Source organism: Pseudochaenichthys georgianus, chromosome 17 (assembly GCF_902827115.2).
Source record: "Pseudochaenichthys georgianus chromosome 17, fPseGeo1.2, whole genome shotgun sequence".
NCBI classification, from domain to species: Eukaryota; Metazoa; Chordata; class Actinopteri; order Perciformes; family Channichthyidae; genus Pseudochaenichthys; species Pseudochaenichthys georgianus.
The window spans coordinates 7,795,303-7,809,796 of NC_047519.1; the positions used below are offsets into that span (position 1 = coordinate 7,795,303).

Consider the following 14,494-nt stretch of genomic DNA (forward strand, 5'->3'; position numbering starts at 1 on the left):
GCCGACGCTTAAATGCTCAGCTATCTACCACACAGCAGCAGTTTGTGTGTTACACATCTGCTCTTGGTTGTCTGCAGCTAACCTGACATTAAAGATGCTGCAGCGATACGAGCATGGCAAAGACTGACTGATCAAATCTATGCACTTCTTGCAAGCAAATAAACAACTAAACCAGGAAATCAGAGGTTCATTTTGTCTGACAAGGCTCTCTGTACTAACCGACGGTTTGATCTCTGCTTAAAAACCTTTCTTTCAAAAGGATGTGAAGATGAACAAACCACAGAAACTTGGGCCACGAAAGATAACCGCAGGGGAAAAACATCTCGAGTGAAAACATTAACTAGAAATAGACCTCTTTGTTGCCATAGCCACCTGAACAGCTGTAATTTAGACCTGTTGAGCTGCACTGCACATTTATTTAACGGGGGGAAATTCTGTCTGAGAGTTTTTCTGTTCGACAACATGTTCAGCAGACCTAATGTCAGGGGAATTGCTGTTGTTCTCGTAAATACTTGTTTTTATGTGTAGGTGATAATTCTTGTAGTCATTTAAGATTTTTTATATAGATTTAGGAGTAATAAACACATCGTTTTTTACTGTTACATGTGTTGGATGTTGTTAAATATGACCTATCCATAGGAATGTGGTACGACAATTAGTTTGACACAATTGCAGAGTCAATATAACAAGGTTGCAAATATGCACGCTGTTTATAAAGGGGCGTATGGTAATAAGGACTATATGTTTGCAAATTCAAGGCAATCAATGCATTCTAAATGTTTATTTCAGTGACAAGCATGCTCCTAAGTAAAGTCACAGTTACTGTGCTCCTGCTCCTTCCTCCCACTGAAAGGTCTAACCTGTGTTTGTTTAGTGAGCCTCACGAGAGAGAGAAAGGTGAAGCCAACAGATGGCGGTTCTACACCTTCAAAAACAAGCGCAAAACACAGTAAAAGCTGAGACTGAATCAGGGAGGTGAAATCAATGATAGTTTCCAGAATGAATTGTTCTTGAAAAAAAAACCCTTCATAATTTGTTTTAAATGTTCCAATATAGGTTTCATTTGTGTACGGGGGATATTGGTTAAGAGGGCGTCAGGGTATGAGCTTCAATTCCTGCATGCTAACACCACATTCATACGCCAGGTTACAATTCAAAACATCCAAAAATAATCAAATATAGTGGCTTTCATGATAAATGTATTGCATTCATATATTTTACGTTATCCCTGCGTACATGGAGACAAGATTTACACTTCCTTCCCATTGTGTGTCCTTCATTTGGGAAAGTAAAACCTTGCCGGCACCTTTTCACCCTAGTAATGTATTTATTCATTTCAATTTGTTTATACATTTCCAGACTTTGTCCAGCTTTGTGTTTAAGCAAGATTGATGCCCAAGTTCAGAATTTGCTGCACTCAAAACATATCTGTGTTCTTCGAGAAGCTGTATATGTTGAGAAAAAAGTAATATTACGAAAATAAGGTTGTCATTTTGTAAGAATAAAATCATAATATTTGCTGTGCAGAGTCAAGCTTCTGCAGGTATGGCAACACCACTTGGACAAAACACGCGTAGAACTGCAGTAAACCGTAATACTGGTAGTAAATATAATGGCAAGCTTTAAAGTTTATCTATGATTATTAACACATTTGTGAATGATTATTTAGGGCAAAGCATTTTTTTTAATTTTATTTATCAATATATTGCAATATGATCACAGGCACTCAGCTGAAGAATAAGCCTGCCAACCGTATTACAAACTATTACACTGAGGTTACGTACCAATGAACAGATTACAGAATAGGAGCATTTCATTACACACATTCATTAACATACAGCAGTCTGTCTCAACAGCGGTTCTTTATTCAGAGAGTGTTATCCAGGAACTTCTTGTCAGCTGTTCATTCAAAAGCAGCACGTTTCTAACTTGTTGACTTCTTCCTCATTAAGTATACATCTGGGATTGTGTGTTACCCGGATGAGTAAACAGCTGGGACGGTGGGACAGGAAGTGGTGGGAACACCAGACGAGTGCAAGTGAGCTTTTCGGAGAGTTGAGGACTTACCCTTACACACATTGCTCACTATATCACAATCGCATGACCTTAAAACTAGGATGTCATACTGCCAGATCTTCAACGTAAACTTGTATAACATAAAAAAGCAATCAAATAAATGTGTTGCAGTTAAAGTATCAGTTATGTAAATGGAGTAGGATACCTGTAAAAGTATATAGAATAAAACATTTTTTAAGTTAGATCCACTTTTAGCATCTGCAACATTTCAATGGTGAACACATTAATGGATCACTAATTATAATCCAGTTATATTTATTATTATGAAATTGGCCATTCTGAATAATGCATTCTTTTTGTTTTGGTACTCTAAGAATGTGTGATGCTAACATTATTGCACATTAACGTGTAGGCCTACTACATGTAACAGAGTATTCCTTCACTGTAGTACAACCACTATAAGTAACAAAACTCAGTATTTCTTACCATCTTTGCTTACTAGACAGTTAAATCCACATAGCAACTTAAACTGGCTGCTAAACTGCAGCTAGTAAGACGAAGTGGGTAGATGTTAATGAAGAAGAAAACAAATAACTAAAACAGGAATATTATATTTCAAAATACTAGAAGATAATATAACTTTTCTCAAGTCTTCGTTGCACCCCAGGCAGGTTTACAGCGACAACATGCTCTCATATTCCCCACGGTATTTATAACTCGGTCAGCTGACCTTGCACTTGGACCCTTCCACAACACGGGAAGATTATTTAACTACGACATACACTAATAAACTACTTATACTTCGGTTATATTCCACACCAACCCTATAAACAAGTGTGAAAAGCAGTTGTTACTGAGCAGATAAATGTTGTTGTGCACAATATTAACGATATCAGGGTGGAAATGACACAGATGTGGATAAGTAGCTCCCCCGCCTAGCAGATAATGGTACGGTCCTCTGTTGAAATTCCGAGAATTGAGCCCCTGTGTTTCTTAGAACAGGATTCTCAGAACTGGTGATGCACAGAGTTTCGAGGAAACTTTTACAAGGTGACTTTTTTTTTCCTTCCTTTTTCTCAGCATTAGGTCAGAAGTGTTGTGAAGTACAAGTTGCTCTTGTGGCTGCTCCTGGGCATGATTATTTTTTCATTATTTATATATTGAAAATGTTGTGATATCTTTAGACAGAAGTGAACTAACAGATTTAATGTATGACTTTGACAGCTGCACTGCTTTTGACTGTTTTAAACGGAAGTGTGTCTTGTTTAGGTTGTTTAATTTAGTCACGTAATTACATTAATAGCTGCCGTTACACTTAAAAACAAACAGCAGCCTCGTGACGTGAACCTTTAACTAACACAGCCGTTTGAGTATTTATCCATATTTGAATACATGTATACCTTTTTATAGTTGTGTTTGGTGCAGCATTTGGCAATAGAGGCTGCAAAAGTGTCGCAACAGGACTAGTCGGGCTGGTTTTGTGACGTCTAATTCTTTCTGCGCATTTTCTCATGTCTTGAAACAATCTTTTCATCACACCGAGTGTTTAATATGCAAACCGAGGAATTTCCCTTATTAGCTTCCGTCGTGAAAACACCATTTGAGACACATAATTAAAGCCGTCCCCTGACTTAACCCCGTTTCTAAACTTGTGCTGGCCTGCTCGGTGGCTCGCTGCCGAAAGAAGTTAAGCAGCAACAACTAACCACTCCTTGGAATCACAACCTGCCAAAACACACCGTCGCAGTTTAGTTTCCCCCCCTGATAACTCACGGTTCGTTTGGCGGGAGAAGAGTACATGTATTAGTGGGTTAATTTAGATGTGTTGTACTTATACAGGGGGAACAGGAAACCTCTCTGTGTACTCGCAATCTAATCCGAGCAGTCAGGACGGAATGTGCTCAACGTCAAACACGTTTACAACCCACAGGCTGCCAGCACTGCGCTGCTACATGCGGGAGAACCGCAGAGTACACATGAGGACACCGATATCAAACTGATTATCCTAAAAAGAAGTCCGCCATTAAGCTATACTTTGTTTTATTATTATTTCTGTCAGTATTTTACGTCGCTTCGAAATGATAAAGTCACTGTTTTTTTTTCGCAAATCCATTGCGTATTTGTTCTTGTTTTTAATTAAAAATATTAAGTGAAACTCCCTTCGACTTTTCTCTCTACAATGGCGCCTCTCTTTGATGAGGCGCTGTCAGGACACTTGTTAGCTTCAAAGCTTGTTTTGATGTCAGTCCTTGAAGGCATCTGGCTGATGTTGCACACGAATAAGCCAGAGGTGATGACACATGATAAAAGCGGTTATTATTATATTGAATGTTGTTCATTCGTGTATAATTGACGCTTTATTACAAAAACAGATTTTGGTGAGGCTAATTTGTGGTTATTAACATTCTTTACTGAGTGTAGCAGAATATGCAAAGTGAACGTTTTTGTATTGTTAGTCTATTATGTTAAAGAAACTTGACATTCAAAATGTTACTGACATATATTTCAAGTCCAAACATGAAACGTATATTTCAAGTCCAAAATAATTACTTACAATGGCTAATTTTAGAATACAAAATAGTATTGTATTCTAATTATTGTTGCATCAATGTCTTCATAACTTTAATGTTGCAGCTTAAATACTCTGTGTAGGCTATATTGTGTGAAATTCACTAATAGATCATAATGTGTTGATCATATGTTGTGGTATTCATCTGAATAATTAATGTATGGAGTAAAAAGTACAATATCTGCCTAGAATTGCAGCTGAGTAGAATAATAAAGTAGCGGGAATTTAAAATACTCAAGTAAAGTACCAGTAACTAAAACATGTACTTAAGTACAGTACTTGAGAGTAAAAGTACTTAGTTACTGTGCACTGACTGTTCTGTGAGGAAATACTGAAGGCTGGGGTTTACTATGATATTGACATTTCTTACACATTTTAAATGGCTCAGCACGCCATCTACTGTTTGAAGTCAGTACTGAAGGCCAAAGCTGACCGAGTGACAATAAACAAAACCACACAACGTTTTAACATTTCAGAATAAGAAGCAATGGGTAAATTACACTTTAAGTAAAATTACCTTTGTCTGAGAATCTGCTTGAGTGATGCCCCTGTAGGTGCCAATGTAACCGCATTATTATTCATCTACCCAGAACACTTTCAGCAACTCACTCTCAGTTTATGATTTTCGCCCTCCATCAGATTTCGACAGCATGGCCATGACTGCTGATGGCTGCATTCAATTCACACGCCATGCGGGTGACGTCCTGCTCAACTTCAACCGCCTCCGCAGCCGCAACATCCTGACTGATGTCGCCATACAGGTGGACGGACAGCATTTTCACGCTCACAAGGCCATCTTGGTAGCCTGCAGGTATGCACTATCAGATCTGACACAGACAGCATGAGTACCTATGGACTGTACTCAATAAAGGGCTTTTTTTTAGAGCTTATATTTTAATTGAGTCGATCACAAGGTGTGTTTCCTTCCACCTGCCTTTATGTTAAATGTGTGATGTATTTGAAGAACTGCTACTCCTGACACCGCCACCACACCATCTAATTTCACAACTTGAATAACACTGAACCACCTTTTCTTTTATTATCTTACAGTGGCTTCTTTTACTCTGTCTTCATGGACCCCAAGAATGCCAACCTAAGTGCCATAGGCTTGGACCCCAAAGTGGACGCCAAGGGTTTCTCCATCCTGCTGGACTTCATGTACACGTCCTGTCTGGACCTGAAGGACAGTCTGGTCCAGGCCACCATGAGCACAGCCATCTACCTCCAGATGGAGCACGTGGCCGACACCTGCCTCAGGTTCATCCAGTCCAGGTACATGAGTCAAAGAATGTGGCACACTGCAATATCTCCGTAAATGAACGAGTTGGAGTTAAACTTACTTTTCTAGCGGCGAAACAAATAAACAAACTGAAGATGTAACGCAGGACCAGGGTTGGGAGGGTTACTTTGTAAATGTAATCAGTTACTGATTACTGATTACATGGCTCTGAAAGTAATCCGAATACAGTTACAGTTACGCGTCTTAATCAGATTACTTTTAGATTACTTTTGGATTACTTTCTTTTTCCATCACAGATGGGTATGTTTTGGTGAACAGGAGACACAAAAAGCAAAAGGAAACTGAACGTGTTTTTACTGTTTTCATGGCTTATCAAGAGCACAACTGAAACATAACATCTGAAACGATGTAACAACATAATAAACTTGTTGGGGATGCAGCTTGGGATGTGAGGAGTGAGGGACACGGCTTAGAACAGGCCAGTGTTGGCAGGACATTAATTAAAATGTCAAACTCGGACTTCAATTTAAGGACATTTCGGCCAGGGGGGTAGAGCTATAGTTTAAGCACCGGATTGACACTGCACTCTCCTGGCTGAAATCCTACCTCACCGACAGACATCAGTTTATCAACATCAACAACTGCACCTCCTCCACTGCTCCTCTGTCTCAAGGTGTCCCCCAGGGTTCGGTGCTTGGCCCCCCTCCTCTTCATCCTCTACATGCTCCCCCTTGGCAAAATAATTCGTCGCCACAACCTTCAATTTCACTGCTACGCCGATGACATCCAACTTTATATCTCAACAAAAACCATCACCCCCACAACACAATCCACTCTCACCAACTGTCTCTCAGAAATAAAAGCATGGATGCAAACAAACTATCTCCAACTGAACAGTGCCAAATCAGACATCATCATCATCGGCCCCCCCATCCCGTATCAAAGACATCCAGAATTTCAACTTCACCATTGACAGCCACACTCTATCTCCCCCCCCCCCCCTCACATCCGCAACCTCGGAGTCATCTTCGACAGTCAGCTCAAATTCAACCACAACATAAATCACATCACCAGGACCGCCTTTTTCCACTTCAAAAACATTGCCCATCTCCACCCATCACTCTCCTCCTCTGCTGCTGAAACCCTGATTCATGCATTCATCACATCACGACTCGACTACTGCAATAGCATCCTCTACGGCAGGGGTCAGCAACAGGCGGACCGCGGTCCGGATCCGGACCCAGACGCCGACGCCGACCTATACGGACCCGGAGCTATAATCAATACATTAATAGGGGATTGTTCGGCGCCTCGCGCTTTTTTAACACTGATTTGGGTGACTTGTGTAATTTGTGGAGAACCGAAGAGTTTTCGTTTTGGGGGTGGGGGGGGGAGTCCGTCCGTCAGTCCGACTGACGGACAACTTCTCACTTCAAAAAAGAAGAAGAAATCTAGACCGCAAAAATAATTAAACAAGCGAGTATCTGTTTTTCCTGGCCAAGGACAGGTTCCTTGAACACAACACGAGCGTAACGTGTCTTCACGTGGTATGTCTCGTCTGAAAGGAGTGCTGACAGAGAGCACCGGAACCCCGCTGCAGCTCTTCAAATATTGCAATACCCATAAGGAGCCGTACACATGCCACAGTGTTTGCGTGGCTGTGTCTTTAGTTGTAAGCACAGTGGCGATCTGTTGTTATTAGCATCTGGTTAGCTAGCTATGCTAACGTATTTAAAGAGCTTTTCTACAACCAGGTGGAAGAGAGCTCTCTCCTGAGAGGCTCAAATAACCTCAGCTCAGTGAGGTTAGGCACACCTTGATATGATCAATGTAGTTATTAATGAGACTAAATGAAAACAGGTATTAAAATACTATATGACAAGTAACAAAAAAGTTGTTAAAAATAACAAGAATAGAGTTAAAAGGGGAGTGATTTGTAAATATCCAAAAAGAAAAATATGCTTACAGTTCTGTTTCATATGGGTGTTGAGAGATGTATCCATAGATCTCTTAATGTTGCTCTCAAAGTGTACCAGATTGATGCTTTTAACTTCAATATTTAAAAAAATAGGTCAGGTCCCCCCCCCACACTTAAATCATGTTCACATGGATAGGATACTAAATACATTTGCACACATCTTGTGTCCATATCTTTCTGTTTTGGTGGTCATGCCACACCGTGCACATGCATGCATACGAGAGTCATGGTGAGATATCTGGATTAAGAGGTTGCTTTTTCTTTGCACAGCATGAAAGAAAGGCCAAATGAATGGGCTGTGAGTTTAGTTTTTTTAAGCATAGGTTGAGTTCAATAATTTGTACGACCCTCGGAGGATGTTGTAAAATTGAAAGGAAAAAGGTTCCCCACCCCTGCTGTAAAAGATAATAAAATCCCTTGATTTATAACTTAACACCTCTGTCTCCTATTGATCTGAGTATATTATAAAGAATAGCCAGTTAATTGAAGCATTATAGCACAGGCCCTTTGTCAGATGGTATATTACGCTGTTTTTTTTTTCTGCTTCGAATAGTTCTCTCTTTTTTCACCATACCTGTGTTTGCATCACTGTAACCAATGAGCACCTGCATGTGTATGAGAATGGCCCTGACACCATTTCAGCCCAGATGTAAACTCCTGGCAGGACAATCTCCAGCTCAATTCTCTCACTGAATTAAAAAAGCGACGTGAGGGACTGCAATATAAGAGGGAAAGAAAGAGAAACTGTTGAAACTGTTAAATTGTTATGATGTGTAAAGACTGATATTGTTCTATAATCGTCTGAAACTGTTAGGTCATAATGTGAAACGGTTAACAAAGAAAAAGGGAAACTCAAGCTGCTGCTACACTTTATTTTATTTATCTAAAATTAAGCACTTTTAAGATGCACATATTTTCAAAAGCTATTTTATTTATTTTCTCTATTTTATTTGTAAATGCAGCCCCGAGAGGAACATTACACAGATCCACAGTTTTAAGTAATGTTAATTTACAATACCTATTGTTGTTTTTGTACTTTCTTTATTTGATTGGCAGTCAGTTGTTGATTACATGCAGACGTTGATAAAGCTACAGGTCACTTCAATATATATCACACTAATTCATAAAGTAACTTAGACATTTTGATGTTCCGGACCTTTGCATGGGGACATTTTCTCTAACTGGACCTCGTTGAATTTTAGTTGAAGACCCCTGCTCTACGGCATACCATCCAACCTCCTCAATAAACTCCAACATATCCAGAACTCTGCTGCCGCCTCCTCACCCCACACCCGCTCCCGAGACCACATCACTCCCGTCCTCCAGAACCTCCACTGGCTCCCCGTCCGTCAAAGAATCAACTTAAAGTCCTCCTCATTACTCACAAAGCCCTCAACAATCAGCCCCCCCCCCCTACCTCACAGACCTGCTGCACCACTACGCCCCCCCCCCCCCCTTCATGTCTGTCTGTGACTCTCACAGTATCTGCTTCCCGCAGCTGTTTTATAGAAGGAACACCTCCTTCACTTCATGACATCTCTGCAGCGCCAGGAGGCAGCGGGAGGGTTACTCAGCCTCTGAGAAGAGGAGCGCGCACCGCCTTTCACGCACCGCCTTTCACGCACCGCCTTTCACGCACCGCCTTCGCTGTGCTTACCTTCAGAATCATAAGGCTAAAGAGTGACCGGTGTTTTAACTACACACACACACACACACACACCACACACACACACACACACTGAGCGAGTGGACCCGCGATTTTATTTCCAACGCTTTTTTGGTCCATCTGCGCAGTAATAGGTTTTGTGCGCTGTGATGATTCGGCTGTACCTTTAGTAATGAATATTAAATGTTGAGAGGAAATCTTTCCACCAATAATTCCAATAAGTAATCCAAAATGTATTCACTTCAGGTTTTACGAAAGTAACTGTAATCAGATTACTCGTTTTCAAATGTAACGCGAGCTGAATACAGTTACTTGATGTTTGTATTCTGATTACGTAACGCCGTTCCAACCCGACCCTGCGCAGGACCAACATGACAGTGGTCTCAACTGCGGCTCTTCCTGTGTTTCCCTGGTAACTAACAAGTGGCTCATTTCGGTGCACCAATCCCACCACCACCTGTCACACGGGGCCCAAAACCGCCTTCAAATAAAAGCATAAAGAATTACTTTACTTAACTAAAATAATTACAATAAATAATAATACATTTTGAATAAAGAAAAACAGCAAGAAAATAAATGTTTAACTATTCAATACTATAAATGAATGTATCGCTCTTTGTTGTTGTTTCAGCAGCCATCAGATTGAGGAGGCCGAGATCTGCTCGTCACATCTGTCCGAGGACGTCCTTACTTTGAGGACGTTTGAAGACAACGAGCCAAACTTCAGAAACATCCTCCCGTCCCCGCTCCAGGACTGCAAGGGCTATACCCCCAATGTGTTCAGGGGGATCAACACCTCCGCTTCCTATCACGTCTACGGCGACTCCCAGCTTCCTTCTACGAAGCTTGAAGGCCCCCACCAGCTCAGCGACCTTCCCAGAGGAGGGGCCCAGCAAAGTGCTCGCAGGTGACTCACAGCGAGTCCACCACCATGCTCTCCCACCCCAGTTTCCCCCAGAGGTCCATATCCCCCATGGAGGAAACGGCTGCCCAAGATTGCCCCATGGTTTTAGTAAAGGAGTGATCTGCAGCCCTCAAAGCCCCCCTCCGATCCGACTGCCAGCCAAACTCGCCGACCGAGTCCAACAGCAGCAGGAACGCAGCGCTGAGCCTAAGACAGTCCTCAGAATGCTCCAATGACACCAAGGCCCGCAACTGGAAGAAGTACAAGCTGATCGTTATGAACCAAAACTCCAGACGAGAACGATAAGGAGAGCCGGGAAGGCGGCGCTGAAGCTACGCCCATGTCCCCGACGCTGAGCCCCTGCAGGAGCGCTGCAGCAGGCGAGGCGCAGGGGGGGGAGGAGGCGGCCGGCGAGCACAGAGAAGAGATCCACACGGCTCAGAGCGTGGAGAGCTGCAGCAGCAGCACCTGCAGCAGCATCAGGTACAACACTGAACATAAGAAGATGATATGGTGTTTCTTCTGTGGTCGCAACTTATTTAACTGTGTGGTTGTGTTTCTACCCGCAGCTACCGCAGATGCTCCTCCTGTGGTTGCGACAGCCCGCAGTGCCTAGATATCGGCCACCTTTCTCCGGACTCTTACAGCAGAGAGGACACCACCAAGCTGCACTCAGAGTACTCCTCCTCCGGCTGCGGTAGGTGGCTGTCAACACTAGGATTATTTCAAAACAAAACCATGGAGGTGTGCTAACATGTCATTGTTGTTATTGTTTCTTTGTGCAGAAAGCAACATCTACTTCTGCAACGGGTGTGACTGCAAGTTCACGGAGGAGGACTCCCTGAAAGAACACATGGCCCAGGTGCACAGTGACAAGCCATACAAGTGTGACTGCTGCCAGGCCGCCTTCCGCTACAAGGGGAACCTGGCCAGCCACAAGACCGTTCACACCGGTGAGAGCAACATTATGTTAAGTACTGTGGAGCATCTCTGCGTTAAAAAGCCTTCATATAGCTGTTGTGTTATGTCATTATTTTATCCCAATCTCCATCTTTGTTATTGTTTTGATTGAGGGCCCCCTAGTGGCAGGACATGACATGTTGTGCCTTTAAAGTCACTTTAAGTTGACCTTACATGTGTGACTGTTATATTCATCGTTCATCATGTGCTTCCAGGTGCAAAGCCTTACCACTGCAACATCTGCGGCGCTCAGTTCAACCGGCCAGCAAATCTCAAGACACACACCCGCATCCACTCGGGAGAAAAGCCATACAAGTGCGAGACGTGCGGCTCCAGATTTGTCCAGGTGAAGAAAACAAAGCAATCTAATGACTTTAGAAACAAATCAAAAGATACTTGCAACTCGAAATGGGCTCTAAGACCAATAGCTTTGAAAAAATATATATTTTGGGCCAGATTCTTTTTATCAGAGAGATAGATTTCTTAAATAGGGAAAATAGAGGGGATAAGAACAACAAATGGATTCAAACACGCAGGTGAAAGATACACGGGGAGAAGCATTAAGATCTGTATATATACTATGCTATAGTGTGTAATGTGTTTGAATGTATGTGAGTATACCCCAGGAAGAATAGCCAATGCTAATGGGAATCCTAAGAAAGACTTCATGTTTAAAGTATATATATTTGTTCCCACAGGTGGCCCATCTCCGCGCCCACGTCTTAATCCACACCGGAGAGAAGCCTTACCCCTGTGAGATCTGTGGAACTCACTTCCGCCACCTGCAGACGCTCAAGAGCCACATGCGCATTCACACCGGAGAGAAGCCTTATCATGTAAGCTTCCTCCTCAGCGGCTGCCTCCTTATCCATTGAGCTAACTGAGAGCTTCCCCCTGGGTGCCTATCATTAGTATGACATCCTGAGTGGTAATCCTGCAGAGCACCTGTAGCTGTAGGGGACGAATCTGCCTTTTTAAAGCGGGCACATAATGCATCTCCAGGTTTTCTCTTTGCTGAAGTGTGCTCCATCAGCTGTTGTGCGTCCAGAGGGAGTTTCTCTCCCACACACTCCCCCCCTGAAACGCCTCCATTGGACTTGTTTGTTTAGTTCCGTAACATACTGACATCACAATGTTACACTCTCACTTCTATCGGCTAGTGCTCAGACATATTGCACGTGATAGGCTAAGGGGCGTGACATCTCTAAGCAGTTGGCCAATCACAACATAGCCGGCCAGATAACCAATCAGAGCAGACTGGGCTCTGGTTTTAGACAGAGGGTGAAAGAGGTGCTGCAGCACAGGCAGTATGAGACAAATAAAGAGCTTTAGAACATGAAAGCATGGAGACGTGTCCCAGTGGAGACATGTCCCAGTGGAGACACTGCATGCTGATGTGAAGCTGACAATGAGCATGAAAGAACCCTTTCAAACGTACAAATGTTCTCTTTTTTTTCTCAGTGTGAAAAATGCGACCTTCACTTCAGACACAAGAGTCAGCTGAGGCTTCACCTGCGGCAGAAGCACGGTGCCGTCACCAACACCAAGGCTCAGTACCGCAGGACCCCCAGCAACATCCTCACGGGCCTGGTGAACTCCTGCTGAGAACCCCCCCCTGTCATTTCCCTTTCTCTTACAGCGGTGCTGTACAAATATATTTTTTCAAACAGAAACATAAATATGATATATGTTTGCCCTTTATGCATTTGTAAATGATGCACATTTCCGTTTGGTATTTCAAAGATTGTAGAAGTGTATGCTTTCCATGTGAATGTCTTAACAGAATGTACGTTTTGAATGTGAATGTAAGCAGCATTGAAGGACGGTCCCACCGTTCGGACTGAGATATCACTGTTACAGTTCTGCTTTCATAACGGTATGAATTTGCCCAGTAATGTGATCACACTTTCGCAATTTGTTTTTATGTAAATAAGATAATATATATTTTCAGATTGCCATCTGCCGGCAGAGTACGAATATATTTACGTTACATTTGTTGCTTAAACAAGAGCTTTTTATTTTTACCGTTTGGTAGTTTGTGGTACGTATTTTATTTTCATGTTTTAAAAAAAATGCTATGTACATATTTTTCAATCATTTCTAGCCTGTTGGTATTTTGCACGTGCTCATGACATAATGCTGTAATTCATATATTTTCATACTTTTCTTTTTTTCTTTCTTGTTGAAATTTTTGTTAGACTCTGCACTTGCTATTTATACTTTTTCTTCGCTGTATTCAATTACATTTTGGTGCTGCAATGATTCAGCTGGATCATTCAAGTGTGATGTGTCTTACCGTGTGTATTACAGTGCACTCGTACAAAGCAGTGTATTCAAGTGCCTTACATTCACGCTTCTCTATTCGCTACCGTCAGTCTAACTACTAATGTGTTAGAACGCTGACCACCTGGTCGTTATGAACTGCTGTTGGTATGCGTTGCCCTGTTGTCATGTGTACGCATGGCTGGTACTCTTTGTTTTGAAAGCTGATTGTGTTGAGTGTAGCTCTTATGATGCAGAAGCACCAGGCCTCAAGCTAAAAAAAACGCTCAGGAATATTAGTAATATGTAAGCAAATGTCTTTGTAACTGCAGATGATATATATATGATACATGAAAATAAAAATGTATTATGTAGCCCGTGTTCATTGTTTTCAAGTAGACTTGTGTTTTCACTCTTATACAAAACACAAGTCTCATAAATAGAATACCTACTTGTTTAGTTGATTCTCTTCTTTGTATGTGTGGATATTGGAATATATACGGAAGACAAAAGAGGACAAGAATAAATAAACTCTTGCATAAACAAATGATGAATTAATAAAAACTATAAATTGCAGTCTAAATATATGAATGCATGTATTCCATTACATTTAGCCGGTGCTTTTAAAAACATAAATACTGAAAAAGTCAAAAGAATAAAAATGTAGACTTAAAATATAAAAATATACATTTAAAGGTGAGGTAGGTAATTTCGGAGAAACCAGCTCACCACGGCTTCCACAGATGACGTTTTTTGTATGTATTTATTGTCAAAGCATTTAATATATTCATTGCTATCGGGATGTTAAGAGCATTCCATGGAATATAACAAAAAGTGTTTCTGAAACAAATTACATACCCCACCTTTAACGATTTTTTTTTTTATTATGTAGGCCTATA

The 14,494-nt window shown here is 41.7% G+C and overlaps 1 protein-coding gene and 1 long non-coding RNA gene across 3 annotated transcripts in view; one reads left to right on the plus strand and one right to left on the minus strand.

The window, feature by feature from the left end:
- LOC117462467 (uncharacterized) overlaps window positions 1-3,809 on the minus strand; it is a 23,434-nt gene extending 19,625 nt beyond the window's left edge. Inside the window, exon 1 of one of the 2 annotated variants that reach the window (XR_011644799.1) lies at window positions 3,790-3,809. This is a non-coding gene — a long non-coding RNA (uncharacterized lncRNA). Of the gene's footprint in view, window positions 1-2,502; window positions 2,678-3,789 lie in introns of those variants that run through there. The other variant, XR_004553822.2, reaches the window with a different exon arrangement.
- Window positions 3,018-14,107, plus strand: bcl6ab (BCL6A transcription repressor b). Its single transcript, XM_071206283.1, is given in 13 exon segments — window positions 3,018-3,066; window positions 5,225-5,396; window positions 5,636-5,857; window positions 10,101-10,360; window positions 10,363-10,449; window positions 10,452-10,510; window positions 10,512-10,658; window positions 10,660-10,856; window positions 10,943-11,070; window positions 11,159-11,326; window positions 11,549-11,679; window positions 12,032-12,169; window positions 12,795-14,107. Coding segments are annotated over 13 exon segments (1,884 nt in total). The 5' UTR covers window positions 3,018-3,035; the 3' UTR covers window positions 12,939-14,107.
- Window positions 14,108-14,494: the final 387 nt, after the last annotated feature.